Source organism: Centruroides sculpturatus, unplaced genomic scaffold (assembly GCF_000671375.1).
Source record: "Centruroides sculpturatus isolate CEXI.00-Female unplaced genomic scaffold, Cexi_2.0 scaffold122, whole genome shotgun sequence".
In the NCBI taxonomy this organism is placed as follows: domain Eukaryota; kingdom Metazoa; phylum Arthropoda; class Arachnida; order Scorpiones; family Buthidae; genus Centruroides; species Centruroides sculpturatus.
In genome coordinates this window covers 469,990-489,221 of record NW_019384345.1, presented here as the reverse complement: position 1 = coordinate 489,221, position 19,232 = coordinate 469,990, and the positions used below count along the sequence as shown (strand labels likewise).

Below are 19,232 nucleotides of genomic sequence, written 5' to 3'. Positions count from 1 at the left end.
TTTAATAATATGTCTGTCGGATGAAACCTTCTGTAAGTGGGAGAATGTCATCTCGTATACAGCTGCCGATCCAAGTTAACAGTGTAATCAAGAGTTAATTGTGGCGGATAAAGAAAAGAGAAGGGGCCATTCCAATATTTCTAAAAGACATTAAAATCCGAGAAGCCAAAAATCCATAATAAATAAAAGGGTGGAAGATAAGTGAGATGGAAAAAATAGAAAAAAAAATCAAAAAGAATTTTTTTAATGAATTTTTTAGTTCACAAAATCTAGAGTATTTCGTCAGTTCTTGTTGTTACATTGAAGTATGCGCTTATCAAACTCTATCATTTATGGCAATTGATGATCCTGGAGTATTTTTTTATCGCTTTTTACTTAAATTAACAAGATTCTTACATGCAGAATATGTTTTTTTTGAACAATAAGTTCGATTTATGTCACTTTATTTCAAGAATTATTCAACAATTTCCTATTATATCTCTCGTTAATGGCAATTAATATTTATATTATATTCGGAAGAAGTAATAATTATTATTTTAAAATATATTCTTGATGTAGGTTTTATTGTCAGTTAATATATATATTTATTTTGATTTATCGAATATTCAAATACAGTAAATACTTGTATATTGTATTGAACTAGTTATTTTAAAATCGGTATCTTAAATTTTCGAAAATAATACTCTATTCGGTTTTACTCGGTTAAAAAAAAGATTTTTATTTATAAAATTTTCTCCATTGAATGGGATCAAAGGATCCACAAACCAACAAACAATTCAGAAATATTGTATTACACAGTTAAATCATTTTGGTCGTAGATAGTCACGAACCCAATAAAATCCTCGTTTTTACAGTGGATTTTTCCATTTTTCTCTAAAGTATTGATATCATATTAATCTAAACATAATTAAAATATAAAATTTTGTTCAAAATCAAATATTTTATATTTTATATCAATAAAATATAAGCCTAGATGACCATTTAACTTTTAAAACTTAGGCCTATTTATTATATTAATTTTTTTGAATTTCGGACACTTCTTTTTAAAAAAAATCTTTAAATACCCAAGTAAACAATATAAACAATTATACTGCAGATCTTTTGGCCTACATAATTAAGGCTTATTTAATAAATTTAATTTTTTGAAAGGAGCATAAGTAAGATTAAATGATTATATATGAGAAACGATTGTTATAATCTTATATATACGCTATTTGATTAAAATCTCCGAAATATTACAATAGGAAAGAAATAGAAAGCAATAAATAAAATTTTATAATGGAAAGAATTTATCAAAAGCTATTATTTCTGTATTTTAATAATAATTTATAATAATAGATAGAGCGCCATAGTAGATATATTATTAATATTAGTTATGGTTAGTAAAGATTAAAATTAAATTGAATAAATAAAAATATATGTGCACTATATTATCGTTTTATTATTATATTATTGAATATGGAGAAACATATTTAAATTTTAACTTAGACATTTTAAGCTTAGATTATATTATTTCACGTTATATCATTAATTAATTATTTAGAACTCTTATTTAATTATATATGTAATTTTATGTATAAAATAATATAACTTATCGATTAAATAAAAATAAATTTTATGTAAACAAATATTTTAATTGAAATTTATATAAAAATCATATCCTGAACGTTCAGGATATCTGATTAGATATAGATATTCAGATATACTGTATAAATAATTAAAACTTACAACAAAGGAAGAATAATCCAAATTATAGATGCTGCTTATATGATAAATATTCTTTTATTGAATATTTCTGAATAGCAAAACATTATTTCAGTAGGAAAACAATTGGATTAAGAGTATAAATATAATTATCTTTTGCCGTTTAGGTAATTAAATATATTGTAAAATATAGTTTACAAAATTCAAAATATCAAATGTGAAATCCCAAATTCTAAGCATGAATTCATGTCAAGTGTAAACTTAATATTTGCTTAATAAAATAGCATTAAAATAATTATTATTGTAATTTACAAAATGTATTATATGATTAGTTGTACTAAAGAAGCTTTTGTCAATTTTTAAAAGATAAGAAAAATTATACTGTATATATTTTAGATGAACACATATTCATCTAAGGTAAGACGGATTAAGTTTTTGATTTTATTATGTACAACTTTTGGTTTGAATTTTAGATCTGGATTCGGTATACGGTGATAAATACATAAAAATTTAGGCTACAGTATATCTATAAACTTAATAGTTAAATGCCGGAACCGAATAAATTAATCACGTAAAATGTTTTTTATTATTAATAAATTACCATTAAATTAAGCAATTAAAGTTTTCTTTCAAATATTTTCTATAATTTTATCATTTGGTTATATTAAAATATATTAGTCTAAAAGATTTAGTTGAACTTAAGTTTCACGTGTAAAATATATTAACTTAATAGAATTAAAATTTTTATCAGAAATGTATTTATAAATAAAATAAAAAAACTTTTACAGTTTAAAGAAAGGAACTTTACTAAAATTTTAATATAAATAGATCTAAGTAATGAACCTATATAATTATAATCGATTTTATAGCGTATAATATACAGTAATCATTTTATAAATTATCACATTTGTTTATCGTTTTGTAATTTATTAATGCTCGCGTATAGGCTGTATGAAGAACGAAATTCTAAAACTGCATAAATATCATTAATGCTTGTTATGCGTGGTATTTCTCAAATACTGTACAATTAAAAGATTTGTTTTTATCATTATTAAATCGATACTAGCAATGTTCGATTTGTAATATATCCGGATACCTTTTAATTCTGTAAAAATATTTAAATTTCTTATCCTGTTATAACTATTACAAATAATTTTTAAGAATTTATTGAATTCTATCTTTAGGAATCGTTCTCATCTCTGATGCCATATTTAAACGACTGCAAACGCCGTATAGCTTATTGAAGTAATCCAAGTCATAAATATAATGCATGTATAAAAATATAATGTTCTGTTATTGTTAAAACAATAATCCGAAAAAGTAAACATCTAAAAATAAGCTTATATTAATATATTATTTTTGTAAATATATAATTTATCGTATTAACTGTAAATCAAAGGATATTGCATAATTTGTAGATTAAAATTTACTATATTAATCTATAAAATAAAGACTAATTAACTGGTATAACATTTATATTCTAATTACATTTTTATACAGTCAATTTTGCATAAATATCTAATCATTGATCAAGACAATTTACGTGTAAATTTTGTATTTAATATCAAGTAAATTTGTTGCCTTATATTTTTATGATAATTTCTTGTAGATTAGTATAAGAATATATTTAAAATATAAATACTGTTAGAAGAGAATAAGAGTGAAAATAGCATCATCAGAAGAGTAAAATTAGGCTGTCTCACGACGGTGTTTGATATAATTTTTTCAAGTAATAACATTTAAAATATTTTCAATGTGTTACATAATATACATATTTTAACTTATTGCTTATATCTGGTATAATCAATATTTATACAATTAACTACATAAATTTTAATATATACTTTAAACATTATAATAGGAAAATTTGGCGATATCCCATTTGAGATCAATAAGCTATTGATTGACGATTCAGTATTGTTTACTTGATTGAAGAAGACAAAAGATCACTTTAAGTCAAACTTGAGTTGCGATTTAATCAGTATGGCGGTTGGTTTGTATAATATTTTAGCGCAAAAGCTACAAGGGTCGTGCTGGCACTAAATTAAATGATGGAGTAAAATATAAAACTCAAACAAACAATAGCAACAATATTTTGCAAAGATATTACAATAAGAGCCGTGACAAATATAATAAATATATTAATCAGTACGCATAAAAAATTGAATTTTGCACATTTTTAAGAGTTATTATGCATACAGATATTGTACAGTACAATACAGTACATACCTGTAATGCTCTGAAATGAAAACATTTTAGATTCATATTCTGCTGCTAGATAAGTATTAAATGCTATATTTGCTATTATTAAATAATAGATGCTAGATGATATTTCATTATAAAATTCATTTCAAAAATTGCGCTATGCTTAAATATTTTTTTAAATTGCTTTATACAACCAGAAATATTATATTTATATAATCTCATCATAATAAACTACTATAAAATGTGCTAACTTTTATAAAACATTGATATTACAAATTAAATTATAAAATATTAATGTAGTGGTCTTCGACATTTCTTATTCTTATCTTTCATAAATTTGCATTGGTACTGTATAATTGATAATATATACATATAACAATCAATAAATTTTTGAAACTTTTAACAAATTTTATTTAATTCGTACAAAAATACGCATTTCATACTTATAAATAGAGACAGAATTATTTGATTTTCGAAACTATTAAGTTATAAAGCAAGTCGGAATCGATGATATCGTACTGTACAAATTTGTTAAAAAAGGAAGGATAATTTATTTATCAAATTAAATATTGTTCTGCTTTTAAAAAATTATGCAAATTTGCAGAATTTTCTTAAATTCTTTCAAATTGAATTCCAATATCACGAATCATATTCTCCACTTGAAGACTGTCTTAAAAAATAAGCAGATTTTTTTTCACTTTTCGTAAGTTATCGCAAGTTGTTTGTTCCTTAAAAACCGTAATAAAGTTGTCTAAACAACGACATTAATCGCTCATTTAAGACTAGTCTAATAAGTTAAAAATAACTTATTAACAAAATTATAATTAATTATATAATAATTTTGACTTGAATTCGTGATAAAGCTTTAATTGCAAAAAATTTCAAGCGGTCGCAAGCTTTAATTAAATTGTATACAGTACAATATTATAGAAATTGATATGCAAGTTTAGAAATGTAAACTTTTCTATGCCTCTTAATTAAAATGATGCCGAAAAAAATTCAGTATCAATATTTATAAGCAAATTACATGCTGAAAAAATAACAAAATCTTTCTATTTTTCAACAATATTTAAATAACGATCTTTAAATTTCGAAAAGCGACCTTTATTCAAAATCAGTAAGTAAAGAAAAAAAAAACATGAAAAAAAAGACGAAAAGAACATTGTAGAATATGAATTTTTGCAGAACATTTCTGTAGATCTGTGTAGTGAATTTAATATTATTTGATTACATGGCAGTCGAATATAATTTATACAATTTTACAATCATAAATAGTAATCAAATCTCTATTAAATACAGAAATATATTCTATTAGGGCTTATATTAGATTAGGTTGCTAGGCTTGGCTGCAAACTTCCTTAATGGATAGCAACAACCATACATGTAGCATGATTTTGACATTTGGAATCACGCACGAATGTAGTCATTTGATAAATTATCAATAGTCAATCAATTGTCTGTCATCTCTTACATTTTATTCATTAGAGGCCAATTCAATTGTCTAATCAATTTTCTTAGTTTAATTGCATCACAAGATAATAATTGTAAAAATTTAATTTCGCATTGATACTTGCAAAGTTATAAAAATAAATTTTTATATTTGTTTATTTATTTTTATCGCTGCAATATTTGATAATTCGCCTCCAAATATTTTAATGGAAAAAAAGCGATCTTAGAATTTCATGAAGGCCTTAAATCAGCATCAATTTTATTTATATCTCTTTCAATATGTTTAATGTATAATTAAAATATTAACCATTTATAAAATATTCGAAACACCGGTAGTTCAGTTCATTCCGTAAAATGAAGTACTTACTTCTTTATAGAATAAATTAAAGTACCGTATGAGACAAAAAATATCTACTAATTAGCCTACACAATAATACTTTCGGTAAATAACACGTTGACTTATTAATGTTGTAGGCCTAAGTTTAATTTATTTCTTACACCTATATCTTTATATATAAACTATAAATTATGGCCTCCCAAAACTTTCTACAAAAACGTGAATTTTTACAATGAAACAAATGAGGTTAATATATGAAATATATTATGTAGATTCTATTTCCATTTAGAATTGATTATATATTTTAGATTTCGGCTTAAATAATGAAAGTATTTAAGTACTGAGAAATTCCTCCTGATTTTAACGAGATTTTTACGAAGTCAAAATTATTTCCTTCATTTGTATTGACTTTATTTCTTTTCATGGAATTTCTAAGCTAAAATTTATACATTTTATGCTAAATCTGTGTATTAGATTACAGAAATTTCAACACTTTATCCAACAAAACATTGAATTTAAAAGAAAACTGTTTTCTGGAACAATTATTTTAAAAAATTATTATTTATATAAGGGAAACATCAAACTTTTTACGTGAGCAACAGATAAAAAAAATTCAATAAATCTTTTTTAGAATAAAGAAACTAATACAATGTTTAATAATTATTTGAAATATGGAATTTTCATGATCCGGAATTCAGGCTTACGCATAGCCGTTCTGATTCCTTCTATAATCATATTTTGATTTTTCTTGGAGTACTTTTCTTAACAAAATCAATTTTCGAAAAAGTAAATTGATTCTATGCATATTAAGTAGTGAGAATGGAAGTAATTTGTAAAATAAATAGACCTATAATTAACAAAAGTTTTTACATGATGCGAATTTCCTTAGTCTTTAAGCTTAATCATTTCGTCGCTTGAGCCAGAAATTTTTAAGATAAATCCAAATTAATTAATATGCAAAATTGATACATTATCTAATGTTACATTTTTACGTTTTATATCAAACATGGAAAAGCTTAATTTAATCCTATCAATTAAGTGTACGGATATGTAATTAAAAATTATTTTAAGTTAGCGGCAAACAAAAGTCGATTCTGTAACACTTTCAAATGGTATGTTTAAACTATGCATTTTCTATTAATACATAGATATAAATACGTATTAATTAGTTATAATTAACGATTAATATTATAAATTTTAATTTCCTATGTTAAAAAAAAGGTTTGTGTAAATTAGATATTTAAGTTTTTACATTAAAAAAGATGCGTTATCTGTTCATTGTAACTAATGGTAATAATGAAGAGCCATTAAAAGTAATTGCTTACTTTTATAACAAGAATTGTACGATTTATACAATAAAAAGTAGTTTAATAATTATAAAATTTTAAGCTAAGAAATTTGTTATTGTGCATTTTATTTTATTTTTTTTTTCGTATAAATTTATAGTCACGGGTAATTTACATGCTAAATACATTTGCTATTTGTACTCTACGATCAAAATTTGAAATTTCAGTATCATGTAAATATAGACTAATAAAGAATTTTACAACATTACTTGCATTATAATATACATTTAATATTTAAATACAGTATACAAATAAATTGAAATTATTACAAATTACAAGTTTATGCCAAATTCATAGAATTTTAATATAATATTCATTTTATCTATTTAATTAATAAAATTTTGATTTAGTTTTATCATTAATTTGCTTACTATATATATAATAATAATAATAACTTAATTTAGATGTACAGCACCTATTAAAGTTTTTAAAACAATTATTTATATATAGCGCATATATTTAGTATGTAGGCTATATATTTATATATATATATAGATAGATAGATAGATAGATACGACTACTCACAAGGGAAGAACAGAAAAACGATACTCACCGTCACAACTGTAGATACCGTAATGTTTACCAGAACTTCTATCTCCGCAGACTCTGCATGGAATGTCTAACAGTCGGTCCTCTGGCCACAACCAAAAAGACAGAAACAAACAGAACGTTCCAGTAAATAATTAGTTTTAATTTATACAAAATTAAAGCATATTTTAATCTAAACATAAGCACAGTTTCAGATTTTACTTCTCAATTATCTAAATTACTTTACTACAATTAAAACATCTAATCATATGCTTAAATGTAAAATTTTCTAACTTCTTATCATATTATCAATGCGAAAAACAAATAATAAAGACATAAACTGTAGAATAATTTATAAATTCTTTAAAAAAATTAAATTTTTGATATAAATTATCGAAAACTTGTTTGGATGTTTAGTTTGATATATTCGCCGAATGGATAAAATGATTTATCTATTCGGAGAGTAATGATGTTTAAATTGTTAATTCGGGTCCATATTAATAAAAGAAGATGAAGAGTATCATTAGATCCGTATCAATAAATCAATATTAAAGAGTTAGAAAAGGACAAATTCGATTTACAAATATTAAAATTAACCTATCAATCTATTTTTCAATTACTTTAATACATTAGCGTTCAGTGCAACACCCAAACTGTTAATTTATCATCATTTAAGGTACTTATATTTTCATTGAAAAAAGATATATAATTTAAAGGTTTATCGAGAAAAGTAATTGTTTACAATATCTAAAGTATTAAAATTTATGCCAATACAAAATTTATTCTCGATGAAACTATAAAACTTTCTACAATACTTTCCTCAAATATCATTTTCCTAACGTTACCTGGATGTATCGGAAGAGAAGAAACATTCTACAGTATTGTATCATAAATATAATAAAGTTCTGATAATATATCGGATCGAAAATTGGAATATAATGTTATGTTAGATGTTATTAAGTCATTTGAAGATAATATTGCAAGTTCTGATATAATAATTTGATAATATTCATGCATAAATAGACAAAATGAAAATAAACAGAAAAAATGATACACTCATGCTTAATATTTAAACCAGTTAAGTAAGCATTAGAAATGTTTAATGCTAAAATATAGCCTAAATCATCTTTTTTGCAAACTTTTGATAATTAATTATTATGGATGCAAACTGTACAATTTAATATTTTAAAAATATTTTTTATAAAGACAATAATTGCTTCATAATTTAAATTAACCTAGAATCACTGGAATTTTTCTATATTTTACAAACAAAATTTGATTTGATTACGTAGATCTGCTTCATCGGTTTATATCAACTAAAGAGAATATTAATCAGATCGATTTATGCAGTACATAAAATAAAAATAGCATGGGTATAAAATTAATATGCAAAAAAAGTAAAATTGATGATTTATTATTTATTGAGAAAAAGATTTATCCAATCATTTTCTTTAAATTAATGTTAGCGTATAAAATATTTTCATTTTACTCGTAAGTTAATACATTTTGTTTCGTTTACATAGAATACAAAAACATATACCAGAGTCCGTGATTTGATTAAAGAAACGAAAGGAAAAAGTATCAAAAGAGATCATTTCTTCACACTAAAACTACTTTTTTAGTTTGGGAAACAATTTGATTTTCTTTGCTGTTTCTTTAAAAGCAGGAATTTCATAAACTTAAAATTTAGTCACGAATGTTCTGATCGGCACCAAACTGTGTCCGATCCATTTAATGTCCTCACTCTTACTAGTAATGAAGACAGTTTTCTTACTCCGTCGAATAATCCTGACGTCATATGTCGATATTTTGTTTCTGAGAGACGTGAGAAAGGAACCACGTTTTTCGACGAGCTTTTGGATGGTTACTAAAGTAGATAAATAATGAGATTCACCGTTCATCCCATAAGATTTTTGTCTTCCGGGTGCTTTACCGTTTTTATTTCTCCCCTTGCGGTTAATATTATGATATTAAATGAATTAATTAATTATAATTTCGGTATCAGAAGTGCATGAATAAATACTTTTCCATTAAAATCGTATTATTAATAAACACATTTCACAATCTGGTAAACTTGACATCAAAAACAGAGTTACAACATGTTAAGAAGTGCTAATTATTGTATATTTTTCTTTAAATTTAGCACTAATTACTTTATTTGTCTCGTAATTTAAGAAATTGTAAAGTTATGTGGAAGAGAGTGATAAAAAAGAAGCTGAATATGAGACAAATTCGCAATATTAATGACCAATGTCGATGCTAATCGCATAATAATTTTGAAAATTTGATTAACAAATTATTTATATAAAGATTTTTATTCTTCGGTGAATTTATCTATGCAGAAACTGAATATTTTCCTTCAAAATAATCCCTGTGTTATATTCTAAGTACTTTAAATCTATTAAGGCTTGACATTCGCGCTTAAAACAAACATTTAGAAGTGCAAATCATCACAATTTATGTCAAAAAAGATACGTTTATTTGTAAATTGCGTTCTTGAGCAACTCGTTTTCATTTAGTCACGCATTCAAAATCGAGTTTCCTCATTCATAAGTTAATAGAGATAAAATATAACAACGTCCAAATGGATTATTATTTAATACATACGATTGATAAGTAAATTAGAGGATGTATTATTAAAGTTAATAAGACTTTGTTAATAAAGTCAATAAATTGCCTTTTGCATTAAAACAATTTAAAAAAATTACTGGATAACTTTCCAAGTGTATATCCTATAATATATAAAAAATCATCTCAAAAGGAATTTATTTATAACTTATTTTTGAAAATATTTAAGTGTAAATGTTGTAATCATAAATAAACCCTAAATGGCAATAAAGTAATGAAGTTTATAATGTTTAAATTTAAGGCTAAACACACAAAAACGTAAAAAACTTGTTTAAACATTTGTTCAGGCCTAAGTACTATAAAAACTTGGACTGGTCTTTTTGCATATAATTTGTAAACAAGAAAATAAAATAGTAAAATATGAATATATAATAATATGATGATAAAGAATTGAGAGAAATCGCATAAATAAAGTTTTTGTTACAATTTCTGATGGGAGGTGTAAATAAGAATATTATACTAGATTTAAAACATTTCGAAAAACTGATATTACAAGAATGCAAACTTACTTTTCTCCATATTCTACTGCAAATATCTACAAAACGCGTCAGTCGATCGGCATTTCTCACTTCAACTGCCTGTAAGGTCAATTGGCACCATTAGTATAGTAGGCATCGGTAGCGGAAGCGAAAATCGAGTAGTCGCAGATTTCGAGGAAAGTCATATGTATCGACGAGATAAAGATACTCACCTTCGACAGAGGACAGACACCGGGATTAAGGGGTGGTCGGGCACCTTTGGCAAATCGAGCATAGCCCGTCTGGTTAAGAAGCTAAATTGTATACCAATGGGCTGACGATTCCTACAGTGTGCTCCTTTTATGCTCCGGCCAGTATGTCATCGTGCGTATTAAATAGTTTGGGAACAACACCAGGTGGTAGCTGGTTGACGTGAGGCGGGATCGCGTTGTTGCTTGGATGCGCACTGGATGTGCTCTGCCTGTCAGATCCCAACATTGCGTTTAGCCCGCCACTCGGTACAATCGACGCGAAAGCTCGCAAACAGCCTCGACTTCTCTCGTTCCTCCCACCTTTCTTTGATCCTTTTCTGTCCTTCACAAGAGGACAAAAGTATTACCGACGAATATATTATTTGAGTTTCTTGTCTTTGACGATGTGTTTTTATGATACACGTGGTAAGCAAACACACTATCCGGGGCATTACGAGTCGTAAACGACACGCCATGGATTAAGCCGTCCTGTATATAAGGAAAATTAATTTTCCGGGAGAGCGTTTGCACAAGACTTTAGGACTGAACAAAGAGACGAGTAAATGTAAAGGGCGAGACAGATTAAGAGACAGCGATCCTTCGAGAGTCCTTAGGCTTTAGCGTATGGACGTGAGTGCCGAACGTGATGCAACTGCGGTTTTTTTTATTCTGCCCCTCGCCTATATCTCTCACCCTAAGATATCTTTAATGCTACAATTTAAATGAAATGAAAGCTCTTGACGTAAGCGCTAACCTACAGTTAAAAAGAAATTGCTAAAGGAAAATGAGTTTGCATTAGAAAGACTTGTTGCTAAAGCTTTCTTCAACCTATTCAAATGTTTCTTCTATCTATTTTTGACTAATAAATTACAATAAAATTTATTCTCTCAATATACCCAGGAATAATATCATGTAATCAACTTTTAATAATACTTTATTTTCCCGAATATTGAATTTTATGAAACTATAAAAAATAAATAAATAAATGGACATATTTTAATTAAATTTTTTATTTATAATTATTATAAACAAACCAAGTAAATATTTTTATCAAAAATTAGCATGAAAAAATTATTTTTCGTTTGTATTTTTAACTTTTTAAGTTAATTGAATACATAATATTTAAAATCCAATTATTAATTCTGTTTGTAAACAGATTTTTTAAATTTTATTTATAGACTCTTGTCACAAATAAAAAAACACATTGAAATTTTTCTATAATGATACACTTTTTATATATATGTTTATTAAAATTTCGATAAAATTCTACTCTATTTTAACTTCATAAATAAATAAAAATTAACCTGCATAAAATTCACCGAAAGATAACTTTTTCGTAGTTTAGTATTTACCATTAAACTGTGATTTATTATTATTTTGTCTTATAGTAGCCTATATAATTATAAATTATAGAATTTATTACATATTTGATTCTTCGCATGTCTTTAAGTTAATAATTAATACGAAAAATATATGAAAAAGTTCATTATTTTATACTACGGTATTATTGTTTTATTATTTTTTTCTATCACAAAGATAGTCTATATTAATTATAGACATAACATAAATTATGATATAATTTATATAAACAGTGCCTTTAATTACTTAATCTAGAAAATATTTCGTTACATAACAATCTTTTAAAAAAACAAATGTAGTATTTGATAACGTTCAACGTAATAAGCTAAAACTATAATTTCTTTCTTTAATTAGTATTAAATTTTATATATTTTTAAGATTAATATTATCTCTGATTATATTTAACTGTGTGAAAATGTTTTAGATTTAAGCTAAATTTTAATTATTTTAAAAATTGTATGAATTTAAATATGAAATAATCCATTTAAGAAATTGTTTTTGAGCTTAGAAAATTATGTAAGAGATTAAAAGCATAAATATAATACTGTAAACAAATGCAAATTAAATTATAATTTAATTTAGCAATTAAAAGTTGTCGTTAAAATTTCTTAGTGGTCATAAATTCAACTTTTTAGAACTTACCACGAAACAGGTCCGTTTATTCTCCATTATAACTCATTGTTCTTTAACATTCAAATAGAAGAAATCAAAGGTGATGATTAATTATGTAGGCCTATTAATTTATATTTTTTTTAAATGTAAGTTTAGGCTATAAAACAGTCTTAATTCGTGATAATTTTGAATTATTTTAAGATTTAATATAATTAAGATTTGCGTATTAATAAACTGTTTAATATCAATAAAAATTTATCGGGCAAATTAATAATAATTTTAAAATGCCAAATATAAAAAATTTGAATTGAAAATTTAATTATTTTCAAAAGTTAGAAATTTTATTTATTTTTATTTTATTTGATTTTTTTCTTCTTCTTCTTCTTCCTCTACACTAGTGTTAATAAAAGAAAAAAGAGAAGATAAAGGAAATGGAGGGAAACTTAAGTGACGCTTCATTATCGGATCTTGACGAAGGAAAGTGTCGACAAAAGTAGGCGAAGGATTGATCATTTGAAGGCCTCGACAAGACCTGGACAGACCCCTAAGGAAATTGTTGCCCTGGGAAAGTCCAAGGTGCGTTCTTAGCTAGACAGCCGGAGGACTCAAGACGTGTCATTACTAAGACATCGCCCGTCCCATCAGCAAACGAAGACCAGAAGCCGGATGGCATCAGCCACTCTCCAGATGAGGCGATGGTCGAAGAAGAGGTGTGGCCGGATGTCTGTCCGCAGTTTGTTGAGCTATTTGACGGGAGAGTCTCAGAGCTCCGTTTGTCTTCCTATATGTTGCTTGTGTCAGGATGGAGATGGAAGTTCGATTTCTGTTTACACGGCATTTCTGTCTTCCATTCAGGCCTAGAAGTCTTGCGGTTTTCTATACTAGATAGCGTGATGCTGCTAGAATTGTTCTTCGAGGTCTTCCGCATCCAATCCCTCCTGTCCGCCTTCAAAGATATATTTGCCTCGTACTATTATTTGTTGCTGTTATTGTAGTTGTTGAATACAGAAAAAAATCAAAATCATGTATTTTTTTATTGGTAAATATTCTTAAGATATCACGATTTTTTAGTACCATATTTTCCAATAGTGTGAAAAATTGCAATATTTTTTTATTTATAAAATTTTCTCCATTGAATGGGATCAAAGGATCCACAAACCAACAAACAATTCAGAAATATTGTATTACACAGTTAAATCATTTTGGTCGTAGATAGTCACGAACCCAATAAAATCCTCGTTTTTACAGTGGATTTTTCCATTTTTCTCTAAAGTATTGATATCATATTAATCTAAACATAATTAAAATATAAAATTTTGTTCAAAATCAAATATTTTATATTTTATATCAATAAAATATAAGCCTAGATGACCATTTAACTTTTAAAACTTAGGCCTATTTATTATATTAATTTTTTTGAATTTCGGACACTTCTTTTTAAAAAAAATCTTTAAATACCCAAGTAAACAATATAAACAATTATACTGCAGATCTTTTGGCCTACATAATTAAGGCTTATTTAATAAATTTAATTTTTTGAAAGGAGCATAAGTAAGATTAAATGATTATATATGAGAAACGATTGTTATAATCTTATATATACGCTATTTGATTAAAATCTCCGAAATATTACAATAGGAAAGAAATAGAAAGCAATAAATAAAATTTTATAATGGAAAGAATTTATCAAAAGCTATTATTTCTGTATTTTAATAATAATTTATAATAATAGATAGAGCGCCATAGTAGATATATTATTAATATTAGTTATGGTTAGTAAAGATTAAAATTAAATTGAATAAATAAAAATATATGTGCACTATATTATCGTTTTATTATTATATTATTGAATATGGAGAAACATATTTAAATTTTAACTTAGACATTTTAAGCTTAGATTATATTATTTCACGTTATATCATTAATTAATTATTTAGAACTCTTATTTAATTATATATGTAATTTTATGTATAAAATAATATAACTTATCGATTAAATAAAAATAAATTTTATGTAAACAAATATTTTAATTGAAATTTATATAAAAATCATATCCTGAACGTTCAGGATATCTGATTAGATATAGATATTCAGATATACTGTATAAATAATTAAAACTTACAACAAAGGAAGAATAATCCAAATTATAGATGCTGCTTATATGATAAATATTCTTTTATTGAATATTTCTGAATAGCAAAACATTATTTCAGTAGGAAAACAATTGGATTAAGAGTATAAATATAATTATCTTTTGCCGTTTAGGTAATTAAATATATTGTAAAATATAGTTTACAAAATTCAAAATATCAAATGTGAAATCCCAAATTCTAAGCATGAATTCATGTCAAGTGTAAACTTAATATTTGCTTAATAAAATAGCATTAAAATAATTATTATTGTAATTTACAAAATGTATTATATGATTAGTTGTACTAAAGAAGCTTTTGTCAATTTTTAAAAGATAAGAAAAATTATACTGTATATATTTTAGATGAACACATATTCATCTAAGGTAAGACGGATTAAGTTTTTGATTTTATTATGTACAACTTTTGGTTTGAATTTTAGATCTGGATTCGGTATACGGTGATAAATACATAAAAATTTAGGCTACAGTATATCTATAAACTTAATAGTTAAATGCCGGAACCGAATAAATTAATCACGTAAAANCTCAAAATATATTTTACAATTTAACAATATTATAATTAAGAAATAGGAATTAAAAAACTTTTAAAAACTGCTTCCTTTTTAATGTTAGTTTATGTTGATGCTTTTATAGCTTGAGTGAAAATATTTCTATAGGTCTATCACGATAAGTAAATATTAAAGTGAAGAAAAAAATGGAAATTCATTAAACTTCAACAAACTAAAACATTATTTCTGTCATTTCAACGTGGTATATTTTTCAAAGACGTTTCATGATTTAAAAACCACTGTTTCAACTTTGCTTCTTTTCTCCTTTTAATATCAACAAGGTTTAAGATTCACTTATAAAAAAATTTAGATAACAGATTTTAAATGAAGAAGTATTTAAAATTAGATTTTATACGGTAAGTTTACATATGAAATAGCTTCTATATAGTATCTATAATATACTTGTAGTTTTATAACAAGGATTAGCACTCAGAAAATTATGCTGATGTCAATATATAGTTTGTACCTGTACAGTACATTCTGCCATTATATAGAAAAAAAGTTAGTTTTTAAGCATAAAAATATATTTATTGGCTTTAAATTACAATAAAAAGCATTACAATTTTATTTAATAAATAATACACAAGTAATAGTAAATATCTATTTAAACTTGAAGTTTTGATGCTTACTAATTTCAAGCTCTATCTTTTAAGTAAAACACACTCAAAAATATCATGTATCTGTACTTTACTTCTTGAATTGGTTTAATGATTTAATTAATATTATTAATCAAAAATATGTGGACGATATTAAAATATATAGTTTTTAAAAAAAAGTTAAAAAATGTATATATAAAGTAGAAATATTAATTAGAAGGAAGTGCATTTCTTATGTTTAATTTAGGATACAAGTCCATTTAAATAGCTTAATTTAGATAGCATTAAATTAATGAAGAAAAGTAGAACAACATTTTTAAATTTTGAAAAGTAATAGGACATTTTATAACAATAATTAGTGGTCTTCCAAGATTATTTATCAATGTCTTTTGATATTTATGATAGTAGCTATTATTATGCAGTCAGTTAATTATAAGTTGGGTTTTTGTTTACTGAAAGAGAGAATTACTAAGTATAGATATGAACGATTTTTAATTCAAAATTTACATATTCAATAAGAACTTTTTTGTATACAATGCTGATTAAAAAATTATTTTAACACTAATGTAGACTAGTTACCGTCTTTATTTAATAATTACAGAAAGAAAACATCTTATTATCTCATTATCTCACGACCCATCCAGTAAATTTATGATTTTACGTTTCGTTCTTTGATAGCATTAAATATATCATAGATCTATTCTAAATTAAATTTTATATAAATCAGATGTCTCGGATTTTTATTTTATTTTTTCTTTTCTTAAATCTTTCATTGCTCTGTTTGTATGAATTAAATGAATAGCTTCAATACTTTGAAGAAAATAAATTATCTGCGTATTTAAACGATTTTTAATATTACAAGAGAAATAATACTCCTGTATTCGATTGGATTAATGTGAAAAAAATTAAATTTCTAATAAGGCCTATTATTATTCTGAAATATACTGTATATATGCTAACTATATAGAATATATAGGCATATAGTTTACTATGACGACAAGCTTCTAGCAAAAAATCTAACTACATTTAACAGATAANAATTATAATTCTAAATTATACTTTAAATTCGTGAGTGTCGCGCGATTACGATCAGCATAAAACGTGCATAAAACGTTGCTCTTCAGATTTTAAATAGTATAATAATAATAATAATAATAATAATAAAATTTAAAACCGAACCTGAGTAAAATGACTTATCGAGAAATTATTAACGTTTATAAAGAATTTTACCAGGTAGTTTTTATTATAATCTGACTGTTTTGGTACGTATTTTTAGTTTATTACACTTTAATGGCGATTAAAAATAATTATTATATAATTAACTGGTTGGATTATTGCTGTTTAAGCATTATACCAGTTTCCGTTACTAATTTTAACGCAAAATGAACCGGTTCTGATCAGAGATTTTATGTACCGACATAAACTATAGTCAGAATTATGCAGAGAGGAATTTATAAATTTGTTCAAAAATTACTCGATATTCTTTGCACAGACTTCAAAATATTCCGTATAACTTTTGCATGCAGTTATTCACTACTTTTCCAGATTTATCTAGCCAGTGTGCATTTAATTTTTGTATTTTACAAAGATATTTTCCCTGGCTGCTGCAAAATTAAACGTTAAAAATGGGAAAATGAAAGTTTTTTATTATTATTATTTATACCGTGGGTTGTCGGAATTTACTTTTACTTTCGAATTGGCTTGGAAATAATTGCTTGACCCGTCGCCATTTATAATATATGTACATAAGGATATATACGTGGAAAGATTTTCGGAAAAAGTGGATTTGCTTGAAAAGTCATGGATAAAATGGGAAGGAGGCTGAGTTTGGAAAAGAGGGTGGGGGTACGTTGGAAACCCGTGGGAATCCACTTTCTAGCTTCTCGGCTTGGTTGCACGCCGTAGCGTGCACTTCCTTTTTTAAAGCATCTCACACCCATTCGAATGACAAATTTTTCGTTTCGTCCTTTCACCGACGACGTCCGACGTCAATAAGAGCATTCGTCTCGAGATCCGCATTTACTGTCTCCGACAATTATTATTATCATTATTATTCGCTGCCCTTCTTTCATCGTGGCTAAGGGTGGATCTCTCCCGTATTGTTAATCGTTTCGACTCCTACTCTTGTCTTTCTAGTTAAATCGTCTCGTGCGGGGATGTGTAGGGCCGGCACGTGACGCCGGGCGTAAATTGATTTCGTCACTTCGTAAATAACGTCTCATTGAGAAATTGTAATTAAATAAGTTACTTTCGATTTTTACATGTTTCATCATTAGGCTTTTTCCGCTCTTATCTTTTCTAGATATCTAAATCGAATGTTTAGGATTTTTCGTGAACAAAAAATATTACTTTTTTCGTTGATATCTAACGAATAATTCTGTTAAACTTTTATGGGAATTTGGGTGTGTTTCTCGAAACACCTCTCCCTCTTACTCCTAATTAAATGTAATATAATTACAGCCGGCGCCTAACGTTTGTTTATACATATTAAGCCCAATTTATTGATATATTTGCAATAAAATACATTCTTAAAACCACAAATTCAGTTTAGGAATTTCGGTTCACCTGTTCGCAGCAGTGGCGAACTTTTTGCGTTTCCTGAGATAATATCTAAGATGTACAAACAAAATGAAAGAAAGAAAAGAAAAAAAAATGGAGTAGAGAACGGAGTCGATGCAGATAAAAATCAATACTGGACGTACTTGAAAAATAATGTCGTTAGATTTAATTAACTCGAGCATGCAACAAGCTATCGACATGGCTAAAATCTATACCGTATCCTATTTATACAACGTAATGACGTTTAAAAATTCGGATTGTAAACTAGTTAGAAGCGAGAAAAATATTAAAACGGCGATTTAAAATTCTTCTAAAGTACTCGGACCAAGTAATTAATGAGTAGTTCTTTTTTTGCTACGGCATTTCGATTAATATTTCAAGTTAACGCATCCGTAACACTTTATTTTATAACTCCTGATATTTTTCTGACAGTCATTTTTCAGAAGAGTAATGATGCCGTTAAATCCGAGTAAGCGTTAGTACTATATATAACAAGCGAA

At 25.7% G+C, this 19,232-nt stretch overlaps 1 protein-coding gene across 1 annotated transcript in view; it reads right to left on the bottom strand.

Annotated features, from left to right (window-relative positions):
• LOC111635427 (nuclear receptor subfamily 2 group E member 1-like) overlaps nt 1–12,925 on the bottom strand; it is a 36,553-nt gene extending 23,628 nt beyond the window's left edge. The window contains exons 1-3 of the mRNA XM_023380390.1: nt 12,908–12,925; nt 10,707–10,775; nt 7,595–7,675 (exon numbers count right to left, since the gene is read on the bottom strand). Of these exons, the coding sequence (XP_023236158.1) occupies nt 7,595–7,675; nt 10,707–10,716 (91 nt within the window). The 5' untranslated portion in view covers nt 10,717–10,775; nt 12,908–12,925. The remainder of the gene's footprint in view (nt 1–7,594; nt 7,676–10,706; nt 10,776–12,907) is intronic.
• Between the last annotated feature and the right edge of the window lie 6,307 nt (nt 12,926–19,232).